The following is a 21,240-nucleotide window of genomic DNA, read 5'->3' on the forward strand; positions in this document are numbered from 1 at the left end:
AAAGTTGTAATTAGAGGAATCTGAGTCCAGAAAATGGGTCTCCTGAATGGCGGCTACCAACGGCTTTTTATTCAATATATAGTTCTTGAATTCGCCCCAGTGGCTCACTAGAGAGGAAGTGTTCCACTGGAGGACGAATTCATCAGATCGATGCATGTTTTATGTGTGTTGAGTGTTAAACGGATTTTTCACGAGCAGCCGCCGCTGCGGCTCTGGTCTTCATCCCCTCTGACGGGGTTGGGGACGGGGCGCGTTTCGTGGCTCGCGGATGCTGAGTGTCTGTGCTTACATGCTGGCTCGCCGCTGGGGCGGCCTCATCCGTCTCTAAGTCGGGGGGCGGAGAGGCCACCGGACCCACGATTGTAGAGACTGTCTCTGTGTCAGAAACGTCTGAGTCCGCCCCTGTGTCCACGATGCTGTCAGTGTCGACCCATGGCTCCCTCACCATGTTCCCGGTGCTGTTTGGAACCGATTCGTCGTCGCCGCGGTCGCACTGCGCCTGTCCCGGGGTGACAGCCGGAGGACCGGCCGACGTCTCCGTCTGCTTTCCGTCCGGGCTGAGGGGCGATTCAGTCACCCGCTCCGGCTCAGACGCGGGGGTCTCCACAGCCTCGGGCGCGCTCAGCTGTCGACGGACAGGGGCTTTCGGGGTGCGACCCTGGACCGGCGGGTTTTCGCGACTCGGTACGGTGTCGGTGAGTGAGGCTCTGCGTGGAGAGGACGAGAGCGCCGGATATTCAGAGGCACCTGACTCCGAGTAGGAACTCGGCGGGAACGGTGGAGGCGGGGGTGGTGGCGCCAGCTTGGCTCTGAGCTTATTTTTTTGGTACTCCCATGCGGGGCACATCCGATCCCAGGCTGGGTGCGGGCCACCACAGTGGCCGCACCTGTAGAGATCCCGGTCGCACTCATCGACCTTGTGGCCGGTTGTGCCACACTTCAGGCAGTTCAGTCGCTTTGACCTGCAGGTCGTCTGATTGTGGCCGAAGCTGCCGCACTGTCGGCAGAGGCGGGGGCTGGGCTCCCATTCCCTGACCTCCAAGATTTCATATCCCGCGTATATAGCCGGTGGGCAGGTAAGGCCCAGAAAGTGGATTTTGATCCTCGGGTTTGGGGTGGGGCCACGCGAGCGGAGTCGAGTGACGAGGGTGACCCCCTGCGGCCGCAGTTCGTGTAGGAGCTCCGTCTCGTCCATGTTTTTCAGTGATGGGGCAAATACAGTGCCGGCCACCGAGTTCAGTTTGGTGGCAGGGCTGGCGGCGACTTCGTTGCCGAGGAAAGTCTGAATCGAAAGGGCCAGCGAGGCCTGAGCCTTGTTTTTAACCCGGATTAGAAGAGATCCAGATCGAACTACCTTTGCGGTGACAACCGGGCCGATTAAGGTGTCGAGTTCTCGTTTGATTCGAAACGGTGACAGGCCCTGGAGGGACCGATCAGGACTAGTCAGGATGATAAACGACTGCCCGTCAGGCACGTCATCTAGCGGCTCCCAGCCTCGAACAGGCGAGCCCGGAGAGGAATCTTCGAGGAGGGGGCGAGTTAGGGGAGGGCGGGGGCGGGAGAGGGGAGGGGCCATGTTTAGAGAATGTAGATGGTTGGAAATGCGCCGAAAAAAGCGTGCCAACGCACGAAGAGGGTTGGAAAAAACGAGATCTCACAGGCGGCACACCCGAGAAACGAGTATGAAGGAAACTTTTGATGGAGAAAGGAGCAAATAAACAAAACAGATACGCAAAAGTAAGGAGAGAACAGAGAACCTTACCGGTTTGATCAAATCACGATTTTCCAGGTGGGAAAATGGCCGACACTATAAGGGCTCTCTCTATCGTCTGGAGGTTTCGAAAGATGCTCTCCAGAGATGGCGCTAGTAAATTTGGCTGACATGACGTCATGCTAAAAAGTGATGGTTTTTGTGAGAGCAAATGTAATAATAGTTGAAAATTTTGTACTTTTGCTTAATTAAGAAAAAATAAATATACAATTGTTCAAAACAGCGTTTTCTTCATTCATCCTTCATTGTTTTAAGAGGAATATAGACAGTTTAAATATTTTTTTCTTGACCGCAATTCGCACACGCACTAAATTAAAAGCTGGAGTTTTGTGCGTTCGTAAATCGTGATTTGAGAAAATAAGTTGACAATAATCTTTTGCACTTTTGCTTTACAATCATTTTTCAATGCAGATAAATGCATAAATTATTCGAAAATAGGCATATCTTTGAAATATTATGATTTTCCACAAGCAAATTTTCCCAAAAACTTGAACTACTTACAACTGACGAACGCATCCAATAATCTGGATGTCTTAGGATGAGTTCGTCATTTTTTCCGAAGGAAATACGATACAGTTCAAGCTATTTTACCGATTTATTAGGGTACTTTTGCCAATGAATTAATAAATAAATGACAACAATTAATCTCATTATCAACCATACTCGGAAGAACTTTCTTCGCATAAGCGCGAACACATCCGCGCTTTCATGAAAAGTCACGCCTGTAGATGTCAGGACTGCTGCTTTATGTTTCGCAAGGTGGCGCAGCGCGCAGGGTACCGACTACCGAGGCTGAGGTCTCCAGACTCTCCACCACGATTTAACTTGGAAATGGCCGATGGGGAAGGTCTCACCCAAAAACGGACGCCCTTTTACACAGCTGCATAAAGAGAATGAATTATTAGCATAGCTGACCACACGTCCCCTCCCCCTCTCCGCCCCAGCTCAATAGGAAATATCGCCTATTTTCCTTAGTCAGTTATATTCTGACTAATTTCTCACTCTTCCCAGTAAACCTTAACATGCATGATGCAGATGTCCACTGCGTAAGTCGTGTGCTTTCGTAAGTGTGCCAACTATATAGTGTTGCCTGCCTACACTCTACAGTACAGCCTACTGCTTCCCCATTGTCGTTATAATTGGTGATTCTCAGGTCAAAAGTTACACAGTGGTCTCAGAGAACAATCGTTTCAACAAATTAACGATTCAAACCGTTGCATTCTACTTATATTCCGGTCAGTTCTGCTACTAAACGATTCCGGCAAAACACTCTTTAGGTTATGTATTAGCGAACCACCACACAAAATTCGCCCAATCAATGGTCAGTTATTACTGCTGGGCTGAACCGTCATACGCTATATAGCCTATTATATAGCCTAGTCAATATTTTCAGAACGATACTGACTGACGAAACACAACGTATTCGCGGATTCGCACATACGTTGGCACCCAGGTGGCCTGTCAGCAGCCGCACAAATCCGCACAGCGCAGCCGGGATTTGACATTGAGATGGTACACCGTAAAGCATGCCTTTCCACACAGGCACAAGCACAGGGACACAAATTCTCAAAATCCAAACTTATTCCAATACTGGTCAATTACGAATAGGCATAAAGTTTTGAGGTTTTCTCATGTTCATTCTTCTTTCAACACACGCGGCAGACTGCAGCAGCTGCAGAACATCTCACAGAGCTGCGCTGGATGCAGTCATGAGCTGGGACACGGTTTGTGACCAATGACCGATCGGGGGTGCCAGCCTCCTCCCGGCACGCGATGCACTGGCCGCCGCGCAGTCGATGTCGGGGCACCGCCGGCATTCGCCGACAGGGTTCCATCCGATTCGGTGTATTGGTGGCAGCCCGAACAGTGACCCACGCGAAGCTGGCGGACGTCGATGGCCGATGAGCGATGCCCTTCCGCGACCGGCGGTGGCAGTCGGTCCCACATCAAGAACAGATACCAGTCATGCGGTCAGTCGGCGACGGCGCTGTCGCGAGCCGATCTGATGGTCGCGCGGTGGGCGTTGCCGACGTCCACCGGGACCGTCGACTGGGGGAGCGCGGCCGCCTCTTGGCCGCCGCCTCTGGTCGGCGAGCTCGTTGCGCTGTGGGACGGCATCCACTGCAAGTCGTTCACTGTGAAGCGGTCGTTTGACCGGACCTGGCAGGCGGGGAAAGGGGGCCTCAGATGAAGTAAAACCATCCCTCAGGCCAGCTTGAACTGGCTCTCCACCTCACCATGTTAGATAAGCGGACACCCTCGTGATCATCGCAGCGATGATTGCCAATTGGTGTGTCATTATGGGAGAGGATGCCAGCCTCCTTTGCAAGATAGTCTGCCTTTAACATAGTGCAGCCCGACCCATTGCCTGTGGCGCAGACTGGGCTTGATAATGCAGTGCAGGACACACCAAACGTAAGCGGCCATCTGTACCCCCTGTGCAGTAGGGCTGACTCAAGAGCCCAGAGTTGCCCTCCCCCCCACCATTCTGTGCACGTGATAACTGGATGGGACATGCCATGGTCAGCATCTGTTCAAAAGCTGCCCTAAGCATGTAAAGCTCCACTGGCATGCTCAAGCATGGTCACAGTCAGTTCTCACTTCTCAGTTGAACCTCCAATGGAAACCCATCACAAAGTAGAGATCAGGGCGCCTCTCACACTGCAGCACACTCAACGACTGAGGCACCATCTCATCACTTGCAGGTGGTTCTTGCCAGGAGCAATGCCAGCCACGCACATCAGGTGATAACAGCAGTGTACAACTGCAATCTACAAGCATCCATGTTCTTTCTGGTTTTCTCCTGTTGAGATCCACTGCCATGCATGAACTTGATGGGCTTTTGTTGCGCTCCTCCCATGTGCAGACAGGTTTCTGCTGAAACAAAGCAAAGCAAATGTGATTAATAATGGCCCTGTTTCACCATCCAGACACTGTGTGCACTGGTAGCTACGGCATACCATAGCATCACTCAAATGACGTTGCATGTGACCTCTTAGTTTATGATCAATCGCGTTTGGAACAGAGTGAGAGGTTCTGAAAAACCGTACCAAGAACAGAGGTTTGAGTTCAAATACTGCTAGCATGCTGCTGGTGCTGGTACCGCAGCGTGCTAGCGTTCTGGGATGCTGTCATAGCTTAGCGTCACAGTGAAGTTTGTTGACACTGCCATGGAAACCCAATGCTCTGACACACGCAGCGCACTGCAGTGCTGAGCACTGCAGTGCGTGCTCTGCCGTGAAACACCACCCATGAACGTTGGTTGCATGACCAGGATGGAGCAGTGTGGCAGACAGTGATTTCAATTTTAATTGCACTTCCTAGAGATTAAAATGTTGTTGGTGAAATTGCTATTCATTATTCCTATTACCATTGTCTAAATTTCACATTTTGATTTCAAGACAGCATCAGCATTGACATGTTATATAAAATAAGGTTTAGACTTCAGGTGGTCCCGGGTTCAGCTATTAAGTAAAACAAGGGCAAAAAATTGTCAAAAAAATATTTTTAAAAAATACCTGCCTTCATCAACACCTCATCTAATCTAACCTCATCCTCATCTAACAAGGCCCTAATAGCAAAAACCGTTTGAATAACAATGTAATATTTTGCAACCGCTGCACCATTACTGTCACGTACGCTATCCCTAGATTGGTTGCTGGTAAGTAGTGGTTGTCGTCATCAACTCGTCATGCAGCAGCTGATTGGGATGGGCGGGGCCTATTTTTATCCAGGCGATAGAGAGAGCCACTATAAGGGCCTGTTCCAGCGCCTCCAGAAACCTCCAGAAACCTCCAGAAAGCTCTAGAATCCTCCAGAGAGCGTTCCAGCGCCTCCAGAAAGCTCCAGAAAGCTCTCGCCAAAGCTCCAGAAACCTCCAGTAGCCTCCAGAGAGTTGAGAGGTCCAAATTTCTCTGGAGGCTCTGGTCTACAATTATGGTGCACATGTGACAATCACGAATATAAACAAAGGACATTTGACTGATTATTTTACAACTTGAATGTAAAGAAAATTACATTGCTATAATTTTATTTATCTTTTTAACTAAAATTGAAAACAAATTTTGCGTTTCAAGAGAGAACAATCGTCATTCCTTTGGTATCTATGACGCCAATCTCCAGAAATCTCCAGATTGCGTTCCAGCGCCTCCAGTAAAAATTCTGGTAGAACCTCCAGTCAAGAATTTCTTCTGGAGGCGCTGGAACAGGCCCAAACCGACGCGGACCGAGCGCGGCGCAGCACCGCCGCCGCCAGTATTCAGTAGAAATTCACAACGATGAGTGCCAAAAAGAGAATACCAAGAATGCTAATTTCGAGAAAGTACTGATAAAGCTAGCCACGCAACAACAACCGCTTAAGATCTAATATCTAATAAGCCTAAGAGCAAAATCGCACACGTGTCCACGCCTCACACAAGGTTTTGCACGGCAACGGGCTTCTGTTTTGTCGCACCTGCGCCAGTCCTTCAATGGTGATCGAAAATAGAATACCAAAAGCCTTATTGTATGTATTTTTACTTCAGAAATTCTTACAACACTTACGAATTTCCTAGAGCCCCTACTTCAAAAATATATTTTGAAAAACTAGTAAAATTTTATCATTTTCTTAAAGGGTATCATGAATCATGATACACTTGAAATGTTTCTGTTTCAGCGCACATGTGGCATATGTTACGCAATGGCAAACGTGCGGCGAGTGTGTGTGCGTGGTATATAGGGCCTTGGTGTGCGTGTGATTCGTGTGTTTTGACGGCTAGAGGGCCTTTTGTTTTTGACTGTTGCAAGTTGAAGTGCCTTGGTTGCAGGGTTGCAATATTCTTACAGATACTGGACTGTGATGCGTTGTGCGAAGGAGTTCATTTCGAGGCTGTTGGCATAATTTGTGTAATTCATTTTCATTTGAGAATTGGGCTGAAAATCAGTGGAAAAAATAGGGTAGTCATAAAGAGGCGTCATCAGGCCCATGCTTATAGGTTTATATAGCCTTGGGCCCATGTCACTCCACTTTTGATGACATCATAAGGGGGCCTCAGGACAATTAATGGCGCAGTGCGCCACAATCGCTCCCAAGCTACTTGCCAACAGCTGCCATTTTTGAAAATATTATTTTGAAATAAAGTTTCAAATAATGAAAATATTGTAATAACTTTGTAACTTATATCCATACCATATCTAAAAACTTACTGAATTATGATTTATTCATAGTAAAAATATAAGCTCGATGCGTTTTTACGTCGCTTTCCTGCTGCTGCAGAGGGTTTTTAAATCGTCTATATCTTCAAAACCGGCCATTTCTTAGCATATTGCTGCTCTTTTTTGTCGCTGAAAAATTAGTTGGGCTTTCCATTGACATCAACGGTTGAGGAGTATGTGTAGAGTGCCATCAATAATCTTCAAATGAATTTAGTCATTTTTACGTTAAAAGGAATGGAGTACCCCTTGCGAGCATCAGCCAGTCTGCAAAACGTGGCAGGCTTCGACGAGATCTCGTCGGGGCAGACACCACAGGTTGGGGCAGAAATAGGGGCAGGTTTCAGGAAGATTGGGGCAGAAACAGGAAAATCTGGTGCAGAAGTTAAAAAATTGACACAGAAGTGATTTTCTCAGCTTCTTACTGCTTCTTACATCATTATATTGTTAAATTATTTGCATCATTAGGGGCAGGAATTGGGCTGCCCCTGGACTCAGCATTCTGATTCGGGGCAGGATTTTGTCTGCCCCGAAAATCTTGTCGAGCTCCCTGCCATGTTTTGCAGACTGGAGCATCAGGGGTGACGTCACTCAGGATCTGTCTCTGATTGGTCGGCGGGGGAGTGACTGTACCTTCTATAGATGGCCTTGGGCGTCATACTCGTTTTTTGCAACCAGGGAGAGGCGCTATGCCCAGAGATGCTTTTTAATCACACCAAACCTAACCTTACCGGCAGACCTAAAGTAAATAAATACCACCTTACCTACAACCTACAACCTAACCTATATCGCCTCTCCTTGGCTTAAAAAAAGTTTGAGGCTTGCCTTACTACCACCAAAAATATTCCGATTTCCACCTGCCTAGTATCCTTTGCTGGCCAGTGCAAGTATGCGATGTAACCTAGCGTTTGTAATGTGTTAAATATGCTTCAAAATGCTGTTGAATGCTTAAGGACCTCAGACTTCATTTGCATTGGTTTCTTAACATCCCACTGGGACTTATCCATAACAATAAAGCCTATTAAAAAAATACAAAGTATCAAATATACAACACATCTGATCAACATGCCTGAATATATAGGTTAGCCTGATCAGTTACCAAAGTATCATGGGTTCAGTTTTCTTAAGGTAAAGATGTTTTGGTGCACTCAAGTCTCAGCACAAATGGAGTAGGTACCTACCTATTTTCCCAAATAGCCACCAGACTCATTACCTATTCATTGGATTGCATATTAATACCTACGTAATATTGTAAGCCACATTATGCTGAACTGTAATAGTGTCGTAATCCTGTACATTTTTGTATATTTTAACACCTTACCTATGTTATGTATTTGTCAATAGGTCTTGATTTGTGAAAACCAACATGAGCCTCACCAAGGAAGATGAAGAATGCATGGCTCAAAATCAACAAAGCAAGCAGTCATCAGCCAAGGAAGCACAATCAAAATCAGAAGAGAAGATGGACACTATTGTGTCTCTAAAACTAGAAGCAAATGAAAGCAATACAAACCTAAAAGATATAGAGTCTGGCATTGGTTCAACATCTGTCGAACCAATAAACTCTGATGTAAACAATGGGAATCACAGCAAAGATAATGACCAACCTGCTCCCTCTGCTGCTGCTGAGTCTTCAGCAGATTCTGGCGAACCTGTTGCTGTTTCTGCGGATGCCGCTGGGGTCGCCACAGATGCCAAACTCGCCTCTGCCACTGAGTCTCCTGCTGGGGGCGCGGGCGCTCCACCGGAGGCCGCCGCTGACACGCTCACGCCCTACTCGTACACTTCTCGTGGCGAGTTCACCTCGGAGAACTTCAAAATCGAGATTCGCAACATGCCGCGCTACTACGGCGTCGCCCAGTTCAAGAAGTTCCTCACCAACACGCTCAAACTGAACGTGCACAAGCTGAAGCCCCTGCCGGGCCGCGGGGCCGGGATATTTGTCACACTGCACGACGAGGCCACCCGTCAGGAGGCACTGAAGCTACTGGACGGTCGGGAGTGGAAGAAGGCCAAGCTGTCGGCGCGCCCGGCTGCCGCCATACCCGACCCGCTGCTGGCCCACCGTCAAAAGAGGAACCGTGACGACGCTGACGGGGCCGCGAGCGCCGAGAAAAAGTCCCGCCAGGAGGTGCCTCTGTCTCAGCGCACCCGTGACGCTGTTGTTCCGTGGTGGAACGTACCCTACGACGAGCAGCTGCGACGAAAACGCTCGCACGTCTGGGGCGTTCTAGCCGAGTACAAGCGCACGCTGCGTAAGCAGAACTTCTCATTGTTCAAGTGGATGGATAAGCGGGAGAATACGGTCACCGTGGAGCCGGTTCGACCCTCGCCGGAGACGGAGTGTTACCGCAACAAGTGCGAGTTCAGCGTCGGATTTCACCCGGACACGGGTGAGCGCGTGGTCGGCTTCCGTCTGGCCGCCTACCGGGATGGCAGCATGGCCGTGGCTCCGCTGGACGACCTGCCGCACGTGTCAGAACGCATGCGCAAAGCGGCCGGTCTGTTTCAGCGTCACGTGCGGGAGAGCAAGTACGCGCCGTTCAACGCGCTAACGCACGAGGGCCACTGGCGACAGCTGCTGGTTCGTACCACGCGCGGCGGTGACCTGCTGCTGTCGGCGCAGTTCCACCCTCAGCAGCTGACTGACCAGGACATCAGCGCTGCTCAGGAGGAGCTGCGGGTTTTCATGGCGGACGGGCCCGGCGCGGAGGCCGGTGTGACCTCCCTGTTGTGGCAGACGGCAGGTCGGCTGGAGTCGGGTCAGGAGAGGCCGCACCAGCTGCTCTCCGGCAGTCCCCACATCACAGAGACGCTCTGTGGACTCCAGCTGAGGATCTCACCAGACGCCTTCTTCCAGGTAACCAACGGGATTGACGCGAACTGCGAATGTGTTTGTTGCGAGATAAGTGGAAGTGGATGTAAGGGTTCAGCAACAGCATATCATCTTCCCCGAATATCAATATGTTTTGAATGGCATTTTAATCTTACAACGAATTTATAGCAACGTTATATAGGTATAACCGATATAAGGATAATTTTTTCGTTATGATGATCTTGCGATACATTTAGTTTCTCTGTTTTCGCTCTCACAAAATATCAATATTTGCATTCATTATTAGCTTTCTATTTGCATCTTCAATATCATCAGCCACTCCTCTCATAACCGATGTGTGTCTCCCTCGTCTGACCTTACCTGTTCGTGCCGCACAGGTGAACACCGCGGCTGCGGAGGTGCTGTATGACGCCGTGGGCGAGTGTGCGGAGCTGGACTCCAACACCGCCCTCCTGGACGTGTGCTGCGGCACGGGCAGCATCGGCCTGGCGCTGGCCAGCCGCGCGCGCTCCGTGCTCGGCCTGGAGCTGGTCGAGTCTGCCGTGGCGGACGCCAAACGTAACGCCGAGGCCAACGGCATCACCAACAGCCAATTCTGGGCGGGCCGCGCCGAGGCGCTGCTGCGCGTGCTGCTCGACCAGGCGGGTGAGGGCCGCGCGGTGGCCGTCGTCGACCCGCCTCGCGCAGGGCTCGGTCGGGAGGTGACCCAGACCCTCCGGCGCACCGAGGGACTCAAGAGGGTCGTCTACGTGGCGTGCGATATCAAGCAGGCGATGAAGAACCTGCTGGATCTGGCCAGACCGGAGAGTAATCAGTACGTGGGCTATCCGTTCGTGTTGCGGAGACTGGTGCCGGTGGACCTGTTTCCCCAGACGCCGCATATCGAGGTGGTGGCGGTACTGGAGCGCTGCGATCCTGACCTCTGGCGTCAGCAGGGAGAAGCTGAAGTGTCGACGGCTGTGGATGGAGGACAGCAGGAGGCTGGGGATGGGGATGCGGCGAAAGAGGGAGATGGTGGTGGGGAGAAGGGGAACGGGGAGAAGGACAGTGCAGATGTGGAGATGAAGGAAACGGAGACAAATTCCAAGACTGAAGCCGCTGAGACCGCTGAGACAAAGGGTCCCGGAAGTGAGGGAAAGGAGAAAAGTGAGGAGGCTGCGAAAAGCGCGTGACACGCCGGGGCACAGGGTTATTGGGTGATGTTTCATTCATGTTAAACGGTGCTGCATCATTTTGTTCACTCGAGACAATATTGTTTTAATATATGTTTGAGTCGTGTCCGATTTGTGTACTAATTAATGAGCGACCGGTCCTTTTTCGGTGTTATTTGTGTAATTCGCTAACACCAACTAGCGTTCTTAGAGTCGAGATGCGCTAACGCAGACGTTCTTGACTTTAGTGTCGTAGTGGCCATTAACTCAGCACTGACTTAGTAGTGATTCATGCTTGTTCTAAGTCAATCATACATTTCGATTAAACACTTATACGTGAGGGGACGGAGTGGGAGGCCCTGTCCCAGCAAACTGAGCAACGAAGGCCGATTTTCTCGATTGAACCACTATGACGAGCGTCATCGCACCCCGTCCAGGCGCCGGACCGAGCTAACCTATTGTATCGCGGGGTGTCAGGCAGTGGGCTTCGGAATTGCAGAATAGGAGTGATTCAGTCACGGATGCAAAGCGTCATCCGTGCCGCTACATGACTGAATAGGACGTCCATTCAAGTCCAAATCGCCGCTCGATTGAACGATCAAGCTCGTTGTGAGTCTCCCGGAACAAGCTTGTCATCGCCGCATAGTTCCACTCCGAGAATCCCCATATCCGCATTATCCCCAAAGCCAAAATCCCCATAGCATGGCGCTCTCCCGCCCACACAAACACCGTTCTATCGTCAATTTCATTCATTCCATCTAGCAGAGTGTGGCGCGCGTGCCACGTGGCGCCGCGAGTAGTCGCCGGAAGATAGCGCGTCGAATCCGTCGCCGGCCGGTCCGACACCAGGGACGGCTCCCGCGCGGAGTCGGCTCGCCGGCGCCGACTATCACAGCGCGCCCGCCCGGCCCCAACAGCCACTGAGAATGTCGACAGGAGGTGCACGCGCGCGCGCGGGTGGACACAGCAGCGAGCGAGCGAGGAGCGCGGGCCATCTCCCATCGGCACGGCACCGCGCACCGGCGCCACAGCCATCGCCTCATCTCGCCGCAGCTAGCGATAATACCTCCGCGCCGCGGGCCTCGAGCTAGGGGCGCTCTCCGGCCGCGTCCGTCGGGCCGTCCCATAGTCTCTGGATACGTGTCAGCAGCCCATCGCTGCCGGCCTCGGGGGCCTCTTCAAGCCGCCAGCCCGACCTCATAACTCGGGGAATGGGTGGGGGTCCCACTGCTCACGGCCATTCTCGTGTAGTCAGGAACCGCCGCCGCCGTTCACTGCTTGTCGGCCACGGCGTAGCGATGCGTCCAGTCGCGTGCATTCCGGATGGCGGCCGCCTCGTCACACTTCCAAAGCTCGGCCACGTCGTTGGCCAGAGGATCGTCCGGGTTGGGCGCGCTCAGCAGTGCCTGAATTGAGAGCAGCACAGTCCGAATCTGGAGAGCCGGCGACCACTTATCTGTGGGGAGAGACAGAACACAGGGTGGTTGTTATCTACGAGGTCTTCAGGGATGCAGGGAGGCAGGAACATCGGCCATAGCGCACGGTGTTGCAATGCATGCTCTGTATAGTCGACTACAGAATGATGTTCCACTCCTCAGAAGCTATCAATTGACCGGAGCGCTATGTTGTGCCGGTTATCACGTAATTAAGCGTGTCGATTGTGAGCATTGGGACAAAGCTATAATTTGTGAACTCAGCCCGTGTGATGCGGCACAGCCTACCACTCCAGGCAAATAATTGCCTGTGAAAAGTGGAACATCATTCTGTAGTCGACTGTACATTGTACAAGGAGAGACACAGGATTTGTGATAAAGGACAGCACAGACATTCAGCCACCGACGACAGCGTAACATGGCATAGCGATCGAAATGCGTGAAACAAGAGGGGTATTGTGTGTTCCAGAAGCTGCTGTATAGGGGCACGGTAGAAACTAACGCCTGTTCGTTCCGCATCTACCTAAAGGCGTGGAAAATTGACGCAAATTTTTATGCATGCTTCGTCCTTTACCTTCATCTCAAATTGAGCAGTGTCTGATCGCGCATTATGCTACTACACACCAACATTGTCAATGTTTGTAGGCCCATGAAATAATGCTGGTGGATGGACATCCGAAAGGCGCTGTGTGACAAGACGGCGGTGCGCACGGCCTCGGTCTGTATTGAGTATACCGCGGACATCACACGAGGCCATATATGTGAGCCGACGCCGATAGAAAGGAGGCGTGTGGGAGAGGCCGAGGTCCAACGCTTCGAAAGAAGGAGTCGACTGGCTATTGAATGAACGCTCCCAAATGTTCAGAAGAGAGTGGGATGGATGGCATCATCATCGAATTACAAATATTTAGCAGGGACTTAAGGTATCTAATAGATGCAAATAGAAGAGTTACCCAAGAGATCAATGGCAATTTTATCCCGTTATCGATTATTTTTGTCGGGTCGGATAGCAGCGAAAGTGTCCCGGGTTCGGACCCCCCATTCCGCACCGATCTGGGGCAAGGCGAGTGAAACGGTATCGCGGCGCGCGTGACACCCGATAATAAGAAACAGTAATGACGGTAATGAAATCAGACACTGACATTGTACCCCCATTGGCCGGACGCGCAAACACATGTGAGCTCTGTGCGGGCCACGCGGGCACCGTGTCACCGACGGCAAATAAAACTCACAAGAGGGTCGAGGACGACCCGCTGAATTGATCATATCAAAGTGGTGTTTTGGAATATAAATCAATCGGAAAAAGTCTGAAAGGTGCCGAGTGACGCCGGACAAAAGAACGAAATCCATTGCAGAAAACGACAGCCCGAAAACGTTTCCTACGCTTCAGAAGCTCGTTGCCCAGCTTTTTATGAAAATACACATGACTTTAAATCGGGACTAAGGTGCACATGAAAATATTGGGAAATGAAATAATCGCCTTGCTTTTAAAGGCATGTCGAACTCGATAGCAAGGGTGAAATATCCTGAAACGTACCGCATTATAATATTACAAATAACACACATAACACGAATTAATATTTGTCATCACATGAGATGACAAACTCATTGACAACGCAACGCTTCGGTCATTTTGTATTAATGTCCTTGATTTTTTCCAGCAGGTAAACACGTACGTACCTTGTTGAGGAATCGTAAAAAGGAAATCCTATTCATCAATCTGCCCTTTTCTCGTCACTGTTAATCTGAATCCAAAATGACATTGTTGGAATTTGGAAATATGATCGAATATCAATTGTTAACCTTACCGTAGGGAAATACCAAGCCTCACCGCCCCAACTCAAACCCGGAAGATTGTAAACCCGAAACTAAGCTAGCTCGTAATTCAGTGCATGTCCGCGAAGAATATTTCCTAAATTTGAAGTTATGTCAGCTTCCGGCATAATTCTGGCATTAATTTTCACATGTCGAGTAATTAACGGCAGTAATCAGAATTTATCGCGCGTTGGTTATGCTTCTAATGAAATTTATGCATGCGTAGCATGTGCATGTTTAGGATCTGCTTATTTACACATGCAACACCAAATAATTGAAGAGGCAATGTCATACAACCCTCGGTTTTTTCTCAATGAACTATGACACTTCACAATTTCACGAAATATGTGCGGGAATTTTCATTATTTAGAAGAAAAACTTACCAAGACCGACTAAATCTAGACATGCAACTTGGTCGATGTCTGAATTATGGAAAACGAACAGGAATGGATGGAACAGCCATGGACGTCAACCCAATGTCCATGCAAGTAACAAGGAGGCTGGTGCACTCACCTTTGAGAATATCTAGGCAGATCCTTCCCAGCTTGTCAATATTTGGGTGATATATTTTGGTCATAAATCGTACTTTTGGAGGCGACATGGGATATTCTTCCGGCAAGAACAGCTCCAGCTTGAAGACGCCCCCTTCGAATGGAGATCCCTCAGGGCCTGCGAAAAAACGGGCGCCGTAATCAATTCTCGTGCCATTGAATAGGAGGCGTCGTGTAAATGAATAACGAACCCATATCTAATTTGCCTCTTTTTTGCAACAATTTTATCGGAAACTCTTCCGGCTTTCGCTGTACAGATTGTTCGTTAACCTTCAAACAGCAACAGAAACAAAGACAAAAGAGGCAAGGAAAAGTGTTGCACCTTCCAACCTATCCTTGCAAATAAGGTGAAAAAGTATAGCGCTAAACATGCAGAAAACACTATATAAGCAAACTTTACTATCATGATTCATGAAGAAAGGTGTTTTTGCAGAGCATTGCCGTAATCTTGAAATAAGAGTCTATCCTGTCTATCCTGTCTGTAAGAGTCTATCCGCCCGCGGCATACTGAAAACCAGCACTGGCCACCCACCTGCGACTATGACGTGGAAGTAGCGAGCGTTCTGCTCATCTGGGACGGCGCTGATGCCCGGCACGGGGTCTGCCATCAGCCGCTGTGTCTCCTGCGTGATAGGATCACATTGGTAAGCCCTTGGGTAAGCCCAATAGCGAGGTATAGTGATAAGTGACGGAACAGCATTGGGGCATGATAGGCCAAGACAAGTGACAAATACAACTTTACATAGGTGCTGGTTATCAGCCATACAATGTACTATGACTATTTCCATATCACAATGGATTCCTGGTCAGATGATACATACATTTAACTGAGTAACTTGAAAAGAGGTAAAAACATTATGATAGGCAATATACAAACATACCTTGATAATTCTCCTAGGCAGCTGAGCAGCCATTTTGCTGTGTTTTGCTGAAACCTGTTGTTTCAGACTTTCTGAAAGAGTAGAAAACGAAAGTTCAATAAAGTTGTTGTCCACTTACTGCACTCATACACACATTAGATAGTTGGTCAATATCAACTGAATGCTTTAACCCCATTCCTGGCGGGCTCCGCCGGGACAAGAAACTGGCGGGGGGGGCCGATTCGGCCCCCCCCCCTGAGATCTCGAGAACGAAGCAAGATAGCGACAAACGGTAAACGGCATCGGATACGCACGGTCAAGATCTACAATTATTACTAAGGTCATTTTCAGGTCAGGTCAAAGATGACGTCACAGGGGTCGAAAAAGTCAAAATGGCGGCGCTAGATATGGAGAGAGTTTTTCTCGAATAACTTTCGAATTAGTCAAGATAGGAACAAACTAAGGGCATCATCGTGATCCTCTCGTCAATCCGCATCGAATGATATATATGTTGACCTCACAAGGTCAAGGTCAAAGGTTGACCTCAGGTCACGTGACCTCGAGGTCATCATGTATATCATTCGATGCGTCTTGACGAGCTGAACACAATGAGACCATCCACGCGTCTGTATCTTGTTCCTGTACGGAGTTATTGGCCAAAAACCTTTGGTGACCTTTGATGACGTCACATGACCTCACAGCTGCCCAACAGCAAAACAGACCTCAAGGTAGTGAAGGTTGATCGTATATGAAGTCATGTATGGTATATGGGGCCATTCCGACCCGTTTTAGTGGTAAAAACAGGGAGTTGATTTTTCCCCCATTGACTTATAATGGGGAGGTCGCGAAACTGACCTGACCTTAGGTCACCGATATCAAAATTCCGAGATATACAAATTGCACATACTGGTACCCTAACTAAAGCCTGAAGAGAAGAAATTGATCGGTCAAAAACTCTAGCTCTGGCGTGATTGCAAACTTTTCTGAGGTAGGGTCACCAAACCGCCTCTGGTGACCTGACCTGAGGTCAGATCAACTCAAAATTTTCAGACATGTTGCGTAGAAGCCTTTTAGGAAAAGTCAGAAAATTTGAGCTTCCTAGCTCAACGCGTTTGGGAGAAATAACCAAAAAACCTCAGGGGGGCTCCTGAGCCCCCCCCCCCCCCCCCGCCAGGAATAGGGTTAATCAATACACAGAGTAAAAGGAAGTGTGTGGGTAAATGAATGAAACTGACTCATATTCAAAGTAAAACACAAGCCTTAAAATTGTTAACATGGACCATAGATTAAATACTTAAAACAAGTTAATAGTCCATTTATCTTTCATTTTGGCATTCCAACACAGTGAGGACATTTGAATAAAAAATGTGTTCATCCTCAGGCTACTATATAGACCTTGCATACAGCAAGTGCTCCAAAAAGTAGTTAACTATGTTAGATAAAGTCATATATCAGGCCACTTTGCCCAGCATGAAAATTGCTGTCTAAATTTCCTTTTTGTCTTGGATTACTCCAGATTTTTCCAGCCACACCTAAATTGCCTAAAGCAGCAAAAATTCATCAACCAGCCTGTTTTCATATCAAAAGGCCAACAACCAGTAATTCTTATGTTATTCACAATGGCCTTTTGCCTCAACACTCTAGAGCTGTTGCTGGGAAACATTTACATTTTCTAAATTGCAATAGCCCAGGTTGGCATAGAGATACAGGGAATTTCTTTGTTGCTTTCCAGATTAGGTAGAGATGGTTGGGAAAGAAAAGATAATATAATTAGCCAATATCATAAACAATCAAGCATTAAGTCAACAATGAAAAACTGATACTCTATACAAACACAGCGCAGCATACAAACACAACGAGCAAGGCAATAGCCTCATACTGCTAAATTCCCACACCCTCATTTACGCTCAGTGGCTCAGTTATACAATATCCAAGAAAATTTGTTCTTAAAATGGCCCATTTATGATTTGCTTAACGATTATCATGGAAATGCTTTGAAAACTGCCTGAACATATGCAAGCAGCGAGAGAGACAAAGACATTTAGGGTCAAAAAGATGTTGTAAGAAAGGCTTCTTGAAGAGAAAATGAATATGACTTGAGCATCATTACTTATGGTTTGTTTCACAACTAATCATAATTTTTAACGTAAAATCGTATTAAATAAAATGCGTTGCCTAAAAACGTTGGGATGACGGTATGACACGGATGAGGTAGCACAGACTGAGTCCCACCATTTGTATCCAACTTACATGACCCATACGATGCATATTTGATCACAACGATAAAGTTCCTAATCCAACGGCTCATGAAAATACATTCTTAACATATCCCAATTTAAATATTTATTGGAATAACTAAAATAAATAAAAACTCACCCAGTTACAACTCTCTCTCACACAATGGACACTGATTCGTCAAAAGTGCGCATGTTTTGCAGACGGCAGAATATGGTAGCCTTTTGAAGGGAAAGTAATGTCTTCAGCTTTAGCCCCAGGCGCCGTTTCGAACTACTACCCAATCCATAACATGGGCCTGTGCCCTGTGGCCCCATGTAATTTGACCCAGGAAACTTATGTCGAGTTCCTTGATCTCTTCAGACTCTCTTCATGTCATTTCACCAGAAGTTACTGACAAAAAAAAAAACTCCGGCATTCAGGGCCTATTTTAGCATGTTAACTGGGGGGGGGGGGGCAAATGCCCCCACACTCAATAGAATTGCCCCCCCCCCCCCAGTCGTCGAGATTTGCCCACTAAAATGGGCATAAGGGAACAGGGTGACAAACATACTACTGTGACTTGTTTTGCAATGGATGTCAAATGAGTCAGTCTGCAAGTAATGAACAGTGGTGGATCCAGGGCTGCGGAGTCGGAGTCGGAGTCGGAGTCGGAGTCGGTCGGAGTCGACAGTTGTGACCGGAGTCGGAGTCGGAGTCGGAGTCGATTTTAGAAACCCGAGCCGGAGTCGGAGTCGGAGTCACCGAAAATCTGTCGACTCCGCAGCCCTGCTAGGTCTGCGGAGTCGGAGTTGGGAGTTGGAGTCGGTCGGAGTCGACAATTCTGCCCGGAGTCGGAGTCGGAGTCGGAGCTGGTTTTTGAAAGCCGGAGTCGGAGTCGGAGTCGGAGTCGCCGAAAATCCATCGACTCCGCAGCCCTGGGTGGATCCAAGGGTGGGTCATATGGGTCATGACCTCTCGCCCCCTTGGGGCCCGGGGACACCACAGGCCTGCCAGGGGCACCACCACCGGCCTGTCAGGGGAACCACAGGCCTGTTGGGAGCACCATCGACCTAGCAAGAGCACCATAGGTCTGCCAGGGGCACCACAGACCTGCCAGGGGCCCCACCGACCTCGCAGGGGCACCTTGGGCCTGCCAGGGGCACCACGGGCCTGTCGGGGGCACCACAGGCCTGCCAGAGGCACCACAGGCCTGCCAGAGGCACCAAAGGCCTAGCAAGGGCACCACGGATCTGTCAGCGACACCACGGGCCTGTCGGGGGTACCTCAGGCTTGTCCGCAGGGCCAAGGGACACCACACAGTCCTTTCAGGGGCACCACAGGCCTGCCAGGGGTACCAGAGGCCTAGCAGGGACACCACATGCCTGGCAGGGGCACCACCGGCCTCGCAGGGACACCATGGGCCTGTTAGTGGCACCACGTGCCTGTCGGGGACACTCCAGGCTTGTCAGGAGCACCACAGTCCTGTCAGGGCCCAGGTGCACCAGCGGCCTAGCAGAGGCACCACCGGCCTAGCAGGGACACCACCGGCCTCGCAAGGGCATCATGGGCCTGTCAGGGGCACCACGGGCCTATCGGTGGAACTTCAGGCTTGTCAGGGGCACCACAGTTCTTTCAGATGCACCGGCGGCCTAGCACCATGGCACCAGGTTTGGCCGGGATCGCGATTCGGCGTATGTCGCCTCTCATTAGCCGCGCGTTTGCAGTCTTTTCGTGGTTTCAAACGTTCAAACATGCGGGATATGATGCTGCTCCCATCCATTAGGGTGGATGTCAAGGTCACCGGAAGGTCAGGTCAGGTCATTTACCTTTGATGAAATCGGTTCACAACTTCGAGTTTTATATGTTTCTTGGCTAGTTTTTAGCGCTGATAGCGTAACATGTCGATACAATCGACTCGATAGTGACATCCATTTTATTACAAAAATAGGCTTAAACTAGGGTTACCCGCGTGCTCCGCAACGCGAAGGGGGGATTTTTTGACCCGTGGGTATTGGGTTGGTCTGTGTCGATTTGGTTGGTAGATATCCATTTCGTTCTATTGCTTTTTGACGGCCAAGCATTTTGTAAGAAAACAAAAAAGATACATCGCATCGAGGTGCCCGTGTCGTATTATCATGCGTTCTACTTTAGAATGATTCGAAAACTGGCGTGAAGTCTTTTGAGGGCCATCGATGAATTTCGCTAAAAATGACAATGTAATAGTTTGGAACATTTACATTTTTAAGGATAATGTTGCTAATCATGCAAAAATGAAGAGTGAATATTGGACAGAATTGAATGCTCTATCCAATGGTACCATATTCAATTGCCAAAGGTATCAGGTTATGCAGCAAACCCCGTGTGATTGATAAAGTGGCACAAAATTGACAAACACCATTTTCTCCTGTGATTTGCACCACCTTGATTTGGATCAATCAGCTTTTCACAATTCTTATATGAGAGGCGGTACCTTTCTTTTGCAAATAGGCGTTGTATCAACTCGCTCCGTTTAACGGTCACCTAAAATAAAATTAATTCCAAAATCCCTCAAAAACCGCAATTTTTCAAATAAAGTGCCCTCTCCGGTGCACGTGGCGCGTGCTATCCTCTGCATTGCACACCATTCAATAGCCCGTTCAATTCTGTACACGATGCTGTTTTCCCCGTGCCGGTCGGACCCCTGATCACCAAGATATTGCACGGGAACTGGACCCGTGTCGGCCAAAATTAGCCGTTTTCGCCCGATTTCGCACACCAATTTATACATGTAAAGTCTATGACGCGAATTTGCACTTTTTGAGCACGCGCCACGCGCTCCCTATCAATCCGATCGAGCTGAGACCCCTCAAAGGCACGTCGCGCATCCTTGATCTATAAGTTGTGCAAATTTCACCGGGCTAGGTGCAACGGTCTGGCCTGTAGTCCACGCAAAGCACCACCAAGTCGGGACCTCGGTAACGGACAGACGCACCCTCCTCAAATAGTAGTATAGATAAGCGTTTACCTACGTTTATTTTATACCTACCTACCTATGTTTCTTTATTTTTAAACGTTACCTAAATAAAAACGTTTACCTACGTTTTTGGTAAACGACTGGATCAATCTAAAAAAATATAGGCCTATAGGCCTATGCATCATGATCGAAAAGTAAGTACCTAATCATGAGCTATTGCCCAGATTCAGTTTAGAACTTTGTAATTTGTAAACTAATTGACATACCTAGAACATTGATCAAAAATCGAAGGTAGCCATACCTATATTTATACTTAACAAGGTATTGGTAGTCTTATGATCTTTACGGCGATTTTCTATGTCTTTTTTACACATAAGCCGTTTTAAAAAGCGTGGCGAAAAGGAGGCGTTCGGTCCCCCCATAAGGCTCACCCCCTCCCCCCCCCCCCCAGAAATACGCAGAT

The 21,240-nt window shown here is 49.0% G+C and overlaps 2 protein-coding genes across 12 annotated transcripts; one reads left to right on the forward strand and one right to left on the reverse strand.

Moving 5' to 3' along the window:
* Positions 1-6,426: 6,426 nt before the first annotated feature.
* Positions 6,427-11,075, forward strand: LOC122366959 (tRNA (uracil(54)-C(5))-methyltransferase homolog). 9 transcript variants are annotated; one of them, XM_043339656.1, is made up of 3 exons: positions 6,427-6,473; positions 8,306-9,821; positions 10,175-11,075. In XM_043339656.1, the coding sequence occupies exons 2-3, from the start codon at positions 8,328-8,330 to the stop codon at positions 10,967-10,969; spliced, it is 2,289 nt and encodes a 762-aa protein (XP_043195591.1). In that variant the 5' UTR covers positions 6,427-6,473; positions 8,306-8,327; the 3' UTR covers positions 10,970-11,075. The 9 variants fall into 9 exon arrangements, with proteins under 9 accessions (XP_043195591.1, XP_043195598.1, XP_043195592.1 ...); XM_043339663.1 differs by having other exon boundaries at positions 6,427-6,469; XM_043339657.1 differs by having other exon boundaries at positions 6,466-6,497.
* Positions 11,076-11,679: 604 nt separating this feature from the next.
* Positions 11,680-18,052, reverse strand: LOC122366961 (ubiquitin-conjugating enzyme E2 N-like). 3 transcript variants are annotated; one of them, XM_043339665.1, is made up of 5 exons: positions 17,984-18,052; positions 15,629-15,699; positions 15,280-15,370; positions 14,710-14,865; positions 11,680-12,404 (listed from the first exon to the last, which is right to left on the reverse strand). In XM_043339665.1, the coding sequence occupies exons 2-5, from the start codon at positions 15,659-15,661 to the stop codon at positions 12,220-12,222; spliced, it is 465 nt and encodes a 154-aa protein (XP_043195600.1). In that variant the 5' UTR covers positions 15,662-15,699; positions 17,984-18,052; the 3' UTR covers positions 11,680-12,219. The 3 variants fall into 3 exon arrangements, with proteins under 3 accessions (XP_043195600.1, XP_043195602.1, XP_043195601.1); XM_043339667.1 differs by having other exon boundaries at positions 17,858-18,013; XM_043339666.1 differs by lacking the exon at positions 17,984-18,052 and adding an exon at positions 17,783-17,825.
* Positions 18,053-21,240: the final 3,188 nt, after the last annotated feature.

The sequence above is a fragment of the Amphibalanus amphitrite genome, unplaced genomic scaffold, assembly GCF_019059575.1.
Source record: "Amphibalanus amphitrite isolate SeventyFive unplaced genomic scaffold, NRLGWU_Aamphi_draft 000841F_arrow, whole genome shotgun sequence".
In the NCBI taxonomy this organism is placed as follows: domain Eukaryota; kingdom Metazoa; phylum Arthropoda; class Thecostraca; order Balanomorpha; family Balanidae; genus Amphibalanus; species Amphibalanus amphitrite.